General features: G+C 47.4%; 1 protein-coding gene across 2 annotated transcripts in view; it reads right to left on the reverse strand.

Moving 5' to 3' along the window:
* FAM117B (family with sequence similarity 117 member B) overlaps nt 1–8,950 on the reverse strand; it is a 72,060-nt gene extending 63,110 nt beyond the window's left edge. The window contains exon 1 of one of the 2 annotated variants that reach the window (XM_089670444.1): nt 8,233–8,950. In XM_089670444.1, the coding sequence (XP_089526570.1) occupies nt 8,233–8,764 (532 nt within the window). In that variant the 5' untranslated portion in view covers nt 8,765–8,950. The remainder of the gene's footprint in view (nt 1–8,232) is intronic. The other variant, XM_089670453.1, reaches the window with a different exon arrangement.
* Nucleotides 8,951–9,936: the final 986 nt, after the last annotated feature.

Genomic DNA, 9,936 nt, shown 5'->3' on the forward strand with positions numbered 1-9,936 from the left:
ATGGGGCAGTCGGATGAAAACAGACCGCCTGCCTGTTTCCATCCAACTGTCATCCGATCAACAGACCATCAGTGTGAAAGGGGCATTATGCAGGAAAACACGGCTTTCTGATACCCTCTAACAGGAAGGGATGACTGATTCCGGATGACTGCAGGAGTAATGGCGACTCACATCGGTCAGTGAAGATGGTTGAAGTCTGGCACCCATATGAAGATGCCAGCAAGGGAAGGGGACTGTTGAAGAAAAGGTAAGTTTAGATCTACTTTAAAAAGGAGAAATATGGCCAAATCTACTTTGGGCCCAATTCCCCTATGGAACACAAAAGTGCACTTTGTTTTAAACTCCTGCGATCAGTTTTCCAGTGACAGTAGTTTCAAGTCCGCTGTCGGCTGATGTCACTCAGACGGTCTAGGCCGCTGAGAGTCTGAGCCAGCCATTCATGTCCCCCTCCACAGCACAGCGCTCCAGTGAGAGCTGGAGAGGCAGAGCAGAGAGCTGGTAACCGTCAGTCACCAGCTCTCTGCAGACTGAACACAAACAACTGTTTCTCTGAACATTCAGTTCGCAGTGTAGCGCAAGCGGTGGACAGCTGCAGCATTGGATAGGTGCTGCAGCCGTCTAGGTGAGTATGATTGTTTGTTTCTATTCCCAAACTTCTCTTTTTAACCAAATATGTGGGTAATTAAAGTGGATCCAAATGCTATAAAATGGTTATTCCATTTTCTAAAGTACCTGTGTGCCAACTAAAATTCTTAAAAATTATTATTTGCATCTCAGTGCTGCTGAACTCATCCAGCCATGTCTACATGCACCCATTTCATCATCAGCTGCATATCATTCGGCTTCCTGACAGCGATGGACCAGTCCTGCACCATGTCACTGACAGTCTCCACCATGTAACAAAAATTGAAACGAAGGCCCCACACCACTGTTAAGAGGTCCAGATACAACTTTATTCCAATAAATGTCAGGGGAAAAATTCCAAAAAGTAGTCTGTGTGTTTTAGGAGCCCAAGAGCACCCCCTTCATCAGGGCTTGATTGACAACAATGGGAATAGACTATAAGTGAACTGGACCTTTAACCGCTTGCCGCCCTGCCACTGTGTATATACGTGTGCAGGGCGGCAGTGGAGCGCAAAACCACGTTTAAAAACGGGTTCCGCGCTCCCGACACTTTCGCCGGCAGGGGGGGCGCGCGCGCGCTCCCGCCGACCCGCGGGTGACACTATTTGATCCAGGAGGGATCAATCATTAGATTTCAGCCAGTGATTTCTGGCTGAAATCACATGATCGGTCCCTGTCCTATCCTGTCCTGTGTTGACATACACACAGGGCAGGATATGATGTCATTCTTCTCTGCCTAGACACATTCCGTTCCAGACAGAGAAGACGACATCCAAAAAGTGATTACACAAGCACTACACTACAGTTAGAACACTCTAGGACACATTTAACCCCCTGATCGCCCCCCCCCCCTCCAGTTAACCCTTCACTGCCCTGTCACCAGTGTTACTGATCAGTGAAGCGATTTTTACTGATCAGTGTCGCTGGCGACTCCCGATAGAGTTAGCGCCCCTCCCAGATAGCGCCAGATTGCCCGCCAGTACACCAGTAATCCCGTTTAACCCCTTGATCGCCCCCCCCCCCCTCCAGTTAACCCCTTCACTGCCCTGTCACCCAGTGTCACTGATCAGTGAACCAATTTTTACTGATCACTGTATCAGTGTCGCTGGCGACTTCCGATAGAGTTAGCGCCCCTCCCAGATAGCGCCAGATTGCCCGCCAGTACACCAGTAATCCCGTTTAACCCCTTGATCACCCCCTCCCCCCTCCAGTTAACCCCTTCACTGCCCTGTCACCAGTGTTACTGATCAGTGAACCAATTTTTACTGATCACTATCAGTGTCGCTGGCGACTTCCGATAGTGTTAGCGCCCCTCCCAGATAGCGCCAGTTTGCCCGCTAGTGCACCAGAAATCCCATTTAACCCCTTGATCGCCCCCCTCCCCCCCCCCCCAGTTAACCCCTTCACTGTAATCAATGACACTGGTGACAGGGCAGTGAAGGGGTTAACGGGGGGGGGGGGGGGCGATCAAGGGGTTAAATGGGATTTCTGGTGCACTAGCGGGCAAACTGGCGCTATCTGGGAGGGGCGCTAACACTATCGGAAGTCGCCAGCGACACTGATAGTGATCAGTAAAAATTGGTTCACTGATCAGTGACACTGGTGACAGGGCAGTGAAGGGGTTAACTGGAGGGGGGAGGGGGTGATCAAGGGGTTAAACGGGATTACTGGTGTACTGGCGGGCAATCTGGCGCTATCTGGGAGGGGCGCTAACACTATCGGAAGTCGCCAGCGACACTGATACAGTGATCAGTAAAAATCTGTTCAGTAAAAATCTGTTCACTGCCCTGTCACCAGTGTCATTGATTACAGTGATCACTGTATTAGTGTCACTGGTGACTTCCGATAGTGTTAGCGCCCCTCCTAGATAGCGCCAGTTTGCTTGCTAATGCACGGGATTTTTTCTACCAAAAACATGCAGCAGAATACATTTTGGCTTAAATTTATGACTAACTTTGAGTTTACGATATATTTTTTATAGCTGAAAGTAGAAAATATTGTTTTTTTTCAAAATTTTTGTGGTTTTTTTGTTTATAGCGCAAAAAATAAAAAGCGCACAGGTGATCAAATACCACCAGAAGAAAGCTCTATTTGTGTGAAAAAAAGGACGTAATTTTCATTTGGATGCAGCATTGCATGACCGCGCAATCATTTGAGTTAGTGCAGCGCTGTATAGCAAAAAAAGGCATAAATTACAGTATCTATACCATAGTTTGTAGACGCTATAACTTTCACACAAAGCAATCAATATACACTTATTGGGATTTTTTTTACCAAAAACATGTAGCAGAATACATTTTGGCTTAAATTTATGACTAACTTTGAGTTTACGATATATTTTTTATAGCTGAAAGTAGAAAATATTGTTTTTTTTCAAAATTTTCGTGGTTTTTTTGTTTATAGCGCAAAAAATAAAAAGCGCACAGGTGATCAAAAAGCACCAAAAGAAAGCTCTATTTGTGTGAAAAAAGGACGTAAATTTTGTTTGGGTACAGCATTGCATGACCGCGCAATTATCATTTGAATTAGTGCAGCGCCAAACAGCAAAAAAAGGCCTGGTCATTAAGGGGGGTAAATCCTCTGGGGCTCAAGTGGTTAATGGCAGCCAAACCAGCTGCTGACAAGGCCTGTGCTTGTAATCACACTGGGCAAATGCCATTAAAGTTCTGGTTCATGTCTAGTTTACTTACTATGAAGGGCGCACTTTTGGACCCTGAAATGCAATGGCTACTTTTTGAATTGCCACCTGATTTATTTATTGGAATAAAGTTGTATCTGCACCTCTTAGCAATGGTGTGGCACCTCAATTTCCAATTTTATTACATTACACTACAAATCAAGGAGACAGTGGAGAGCCTCCGACATGTAAGACACCTGCCCGGGAATATCATTTACATCAATGTCAAAATTGTAAGGAAGAAATACCCGTGAGATAACCTTTGCGGTCCAGGGAAATTTTTCCATCTTCCTCAACAGTCAACACAATGTGACAATGCAGGAGCACAACTGGGAGATGGTTATCACCCCATAACGCCGCCCATAGATGGATCGAATCTTGGCCAATTCAGCAGACACTGACTGAGATTCGATCCATCTATGGGTAAGAAGGCTGTACTGAAGTTGATCTATTGATCAACTTCAGTACAACCAGCCTGTCTAATTGTTTGCATGGAACTATAGAACACAATACACTGTGGGTGGGATGTAGTAAAGAAAATACCATAATCTATGGTTTGCCTAAAAAGAAGTGCCTGAACAAGTACCTTCAGGGCAAAATTTCCAGCTATTATTTTGTGAAAGCTGCAGATTAACACCTTGACGCCGACGTCACACAAATATGCGGCCTCACGGAACTGGGCTTTTTTCTGTGGGGCCGTATATTTGTGTACCAGTCTTTGTGCTGGGAGCACGCCGCGCTCCCAGAACAAAGACTGCGGTGTCATTGAGAGCCCAGAGTCCCGTTCTAACGATCGGGACCTAGGACTCCCGATTCCAGGTCACATGAGTGCTGTGATAGCCTCTGATTGGCTATCACAGTGATCAGTCACTGTGCAGCCTGGCCCCCTTGGTTTTTTTTTTCTCTCTCTATGAATGGAGAAGAGACACATTGCATCTCTCTAACTCCTGGCATAGAGAGAAAAAAAATGTTTGTTAAAAAAAAAAAAAAAGATAAATTATTTAAAAAGTAAAAAAAAAATCTAGATCAAGGTTTGATTTAGTTCAGTGCCAGTGTTATTATTTGGGTCACGGTAAGGGTCAAAGGTCAGGATTAAGAAAAAATTGGTGTCAGTGTGTATTAGGTAAAAAAAAAAAAAAAAAGACAAAAGCAAAATGCGCACTATTGTTTCTTGGCTGTGCTACGGGTACAAACAACAAATAACATACACATATATGGTATCGCTGCGATTGTCAAGAGCTGGAGAATTTATTTTGGGTTGTTCTTTGGTAGTAAGTTATGGTAGTAAGTTATGGTAGTAACAAGAAACACACAGCTATATAAAAAAAAATATTTTTTTTTTACTATTTTGGGACAGTTTTCCTTTGATAATAAAAAAAAAACAAAAAAAAAAAAAACTCAAGAGCTATCCATTACCATTTACCACCAAATGAAAGCCCAATTTGTCCTGAAAAAAAATGTGGTATAATTCACCTGGATGTACACAGTAGTTGTGATATGTACGGTTTTACTATCACATGTCAACGTTGCAAAATTGTGCTTAGGCATTTAGATTTGTTTTACCCTTAGGAGTGAAGGGGTTAAACACTACTTTAAAGCATGTATGACCTCTTAGTGACTTGGTTTAAATCTAATTGATTAAGAGCCAGTTAAAAATGGAGCACGCCTGTTCCTGTGTGGTCCAGTTTTGACCACCTATTCAATGGGCTGCCAAATGTAATGGAAGCACTACTTTTTCGGATGGTGCTGCACTTGGGTACCATGCACTCTGAGTTTGTGTTTGGGGGTAACATTAACACCACCCTTGCGCGTCTCTTAAGGGCAATGCTGTGAATGCACACGAACGCACCGCGTTCCAGTGTGAACTGACCCTGAAGCATATATGAAATCTAAGTTCCTGAGTTTAAAGGCTAAGTTCACCTTTTAAAAAATGATAAATACACAGATCTTCACAGGTAAAAAAAAAAAAAAAAATGTGCATTTATTTAATTTTTTCCTGGGTCCTACAGAGCATTGTACCCACAATCAGCAGATTGGGGGTGCAATGTCTGGCTCCTGCAGAATCTCAGTATAGCAGTTCCATAAGGTCAGACAGTTACTGGAGAGCAGGAAGATCAATAAACTACGAGAGCACTTACCAGCATCCTTTCAGATCATTAAGGCCTCATGCACAGAGGACATTGTAAAAACGCTGCTGCTCTTGGCAACAGCGTTTTGGAAGAAAAAACTAACCGCCTGGTGCTTGCAAAAGTGTCTAGCGCTTCTACACGTGTTTAGGTGCGTTTACAGGCGTCAATTGCTTGAGTGTTAATTTCATTGGCCAGAACAAATTTATTCTGGCCATTGAAATGAATTAACTCGTAAGCACTAAAAGCACCTAGCGCTGACACCCGTTTAGGCACGTTTACACGCATCAAGTGTATTTTCTGCCAAAACGCTGCTGCTCCTGGATGCACTGGCAGTGGATTTTTTTACAGCTCTTAAAAGCTCCTACCAATAAAAGCTTCTAAAAGTCTGTGTGCAGAGACACAGGATAACATGGAGGGGCGTGAAGACTAAGGCTATGTTCACACCTATGCAGTTTGCCTTTGATCCGTTTCTATAGTGCATTTTGCGGTGCGTTTTTTTTTCCAACTTCTTGCTGGGCAGATTAAACCACAAAACACGTAAAATATGCATTACATGCTTTTCTGCAGCGTCTCCATTAAAGTCTATAAAGCAAAAACACAACAATTTGCATTTAAAGTCCCTGACCCTTTCCAAAAAACGCACCAGGTGAAAAAGCAGAGATGTGAACCTGGTCCCATAGGAAATCATGCTAAATGGACTGCTGTGCATTTTTGCAAAATGCAACGCAAAAATGCAGAGGTGTGAACCTGGACTAAGGCCTAGTTCACACTGGCAATGAAAGCAGGCATTTAAGGGGCATCCTCAAACGATACAAATGATGCTATGGGCAGCATACAGTGCTATTCACATTATCAAAACATGAAGCTTTAGGCTATGTTCACACTAGCCTTGTGTGCAGGCGGCAGAGAGGCTTTTGGGAAGCGTTTTTACCGCTTCCCAAACGCCTCTGCCAATTCTGCACATTACAGCACATGGTGCTGTTCTAACAGGAGCGTTTGCGTCGCGTCGCGGCAAAACGGACGCCTCTGGTCGAGTCAGGAGGCTTTGAAGCCTCCTATTCTCGTCTATGGTGCCGCTCCGCAAACGCCCGGCCGGCGTTTGCGACGCGTTTGCGGGGTGTTTGCGGAGCGGTAACACCACTCAAATGCATTATAGGCGTTTGTGGGGCGTTATTAACGCTCGGCAAACGCCTAGCAACCGCCGCTAAACCGCGCATGCGGCATTTGCGGAGCGTTAAAAACGCTCCGCAAACACCGGACCAACGCTTGCCAAACGCTATAGGGGCGTTTGGCAAGCGTTGGCAAAACAGCCTAGTGTGAACGAGCCCTTAGTGTTGCATCGCTTCAAAACTGAAGCCTCATATCGTGTCAGGAGGAGTTTGGAGCCTTTCAATGCCTCCCATTCAAGTCTATGGTGATGCTCCGCAAACAGTTTATTATAGGCATTTGTGGTGTAGTTATAATGCTTGGAAACCGCATCAAAACTGGGCATAGGGTGTTTGGGGAGCGTTTTTAATGCTTGTAAACCGCCAGTGTAACAGCCATACTAAAGCCGATTAACGCCTAACGCCCATACTAACGCTCTAAGAGCGTTGCAAAGAGTTAGAAATTTAGTCACGTGTGAACAAGCCCTTACCCCTGCTTCACGTATATATCTGGCCATTTTGTGTGGGCAGGAGAGCCCATTCCTTTGAATGGACTCATGTGCCCCGGGACACGCAGGAGAGCCCATTCCTTTGAATGGACTCATGTGCCCCGGGACACGCAGGAGAGCCCATTCCTTTGAATGGACTCATGTGCCCCGGGACACGCAGGAGAGCCCATTCCTTTGAATGGACTCATGTGCCCCGGGACACGCAGGAGAGCCCATTCCTTTGAATGGACTCTTATGCCCCGGGACACGCAGGAGAGCCCATTCCTTTGAATGGACTCTTATGCCCCGGGACACGCAGGAGAGCCCATTCCTTTGAATGGACTCTTATGCCCCGGGACACGCAGGAAAGAAGTCCCTGCACTTCTTTGTAAACCGCAGCCCACATGGGAACCTTGGTTCTCAGTGCGGTTGCGATTTCTAGTGCGGGTGGCGTGCCATTAGAATCAATGGCACCCGCCTGTGGATACGCATTCTTCTGTGTGGGAGGTGCAGCTGCACTGATGTTTGTGCAGATCTGCAGTGGCACCACCTGCACATATATGAACCTAGCCTAAAAGCGGCTGCAAAAACGCCATCTGTGCTTAAGGCCTAAAAACTACGACCTGTCTGCTGCAGGGGCAGAGGGTAGCTGTAGTTCACTCAGATTGCTGTGAATGAATGATGCTGCCTTGTAGGCGGAGCCCCGCACGGTCACATTTTTTAAATTGTAACAGCAAGTGTGGGGAGAAGATCCCCCATCCACTGTCACAGGGGAGGGGAGCTGGTAGATGCTCTTTGGTAACATGTTACGCCCTAAATATACATATGGGTGAAGATAAACGTATGCTTTAAGGGCTGTGCATGTTTCCTGCATATGATGATATGACAAGACAAGCATGCGTTCCAATTATTGATGGCACCCCAAACACATCTGGCACTCGCAGTGCATTTGGTGCGGAGTGATCTGATACAGTAGTTCTTGCATTTGGCGACTTACTGAAATGGCTTTCAAAACCAGAATGCGATCTCCAATGTGAACCGGCCTTGATTAAATGAAAGAAAAACACGTCTGGCCAAGCGTGTGCGTGTGATGGCCGACCAATGCAAGATCTGATGGTCCCCCTACCCCAGGTCTGTCCCCAGCAGTGGGGGAGGGTAGCTGTGTTTACCTTTGGGGGAGCTGGGGCTCTTGCTCTCGGGGGAGCTCCTCTGCTGCCAGCCTGGCCTGCCCACCGGAGAAGGGGAGGAGGAGGACGGTACTCCCGGTGTCCCGGAGTCTACAGCCGGGCTGCTGGAGGTGGGGGATCCGGCCTGGTTGTGGTGATGATGATGATGGTGGTGGTGATGATGGTGGGAGTGATGGTGATGATGGTGGTGATGAAGATGTCCTCGGGTGGGTGACGCCCCGGTCTGGGTGGACACGGTGGGACTTCCTCTGGAGCTGCTCACTGCCGGGGGGGACTCCACACCGTTGCCGTTCGCCCCGCTCCCTCTGGTCGGACTGCCGCTCCGGGAGGGAGGGCGCAGGGCGGCCCCATTGTTATTGTTCACCCGTGTAGGGCTGCCGTGCTGCTTCAGCTGAAAGGGAACAGTGGCTCTCATGGGCTGAAGGCGGCCCCCAGGAGCACCGCCCGGAACGCCACCGGCCGGGGTTACCGGAGGTGTGGGGGAGCCGTTTCTCCTCACCCACTGCTGGGACATCTCCCACTCCGCTGCAGGCAGCTTTACAGAGAATGTCGGCAGCGCTGCACCAGAAGCACGGCAGGGAGAGGCCGGACACGCCACACCGCTCACGGGCGGAACGCTCCTCGCTGTGCACGCGCTCGGTGTAACGGCAGCTGCACCTGTGGCGCGCGCAGCAGTTCTGTCTGGAGACAACACAACACCCTGCGCGCTCGCGCCACGCCCACCATCACTCCAATCTTGCGTCTATTGGCTGCTCGGCTCTGGCCAATAGAACTAGAAGCTTTAGCGAGGCAACAGCAGCTGATTGGTGGCCAAGCGTCTCCTAGACGCCAGAACACCAGTCAGCTAGCGGTTCCCTAGCCTCCAGGGAATGAGTGTGAAGGAGGTGGGGAGTGGGCGGGAAAAGTCCGCAGTTCTGTCATGGGTAATGCTGTGGCTTCCAGTCACCTGCCAGAGGTTGTCATTCACAGAGCATCGGGGCTGGATCAAGCACAGTAGCTCCTCTGTCGTCATGGCTGTAGTAACAAGAGAATGCCTCTGGCATCAGCCATGGCGGGGGGAAGGAGGGATGTCTAGTACAACATCTGTGTATGAATGGCCTTTCCTGAGCCTGATGCAACCCAGTCAAAACAAAAAGAAACCAGATGCCCTAAGAAATCGTCATAGAAAATAAAATGAAGCAAAACAAATCTATAAAAATCAAATGTTTTCTTTTTTTCACGTGATTAAGATTGAATCAATAAAACAAAAGGCTGTGCATGGAGTGCATTGTCTGACCATGCCAGGCATAGAAACCACTCCCATACACAGTTCAGGTATCAGGAGGGAATGTTTCATATCCATCACTGACTTCCTGAAATCCTAAACCTCAAGCCATCCACTAAATTTAACACAACAATGTAGGCTGGATTTACATTGTTCTGTGTGCACACTGTAGGTCCTCATTTATACAGGTGGGCTGGGGACAGTAAAAATAGGTGGTTAAGCTGTGATTTTAGCAAATGTCAAGCCACGAGTCATCCTAGCCAAAGGCCCTACTACCTACAGCCGGTATTGCCACCAAATGCAAGTCCACATGTGGATAGAGTGCAGCGTGGTGTGTTGGCGGGCTGAGAACACGCAGAGCCTGGGATGAGATTGAACAATGTATTACAACATTTCCTACAATACACAACCACGCCCGGTGG

The sequence above is a fragment of the Staurois parvus genome, unplaced genomic scaffold, assembly GCF_062004578.1.
Source record: "Staurois parvus isolate SC_StPar_1 unplaced genomic scaffold, SC_StPar_1.0 ptg000011l, whole genome shotgun sequence".
Lineage (NCBI taxonomy): Eukaryota > Metazoa > Chordata > Amphibia > Anura > Ranidae > Staurois > Staurois parvus.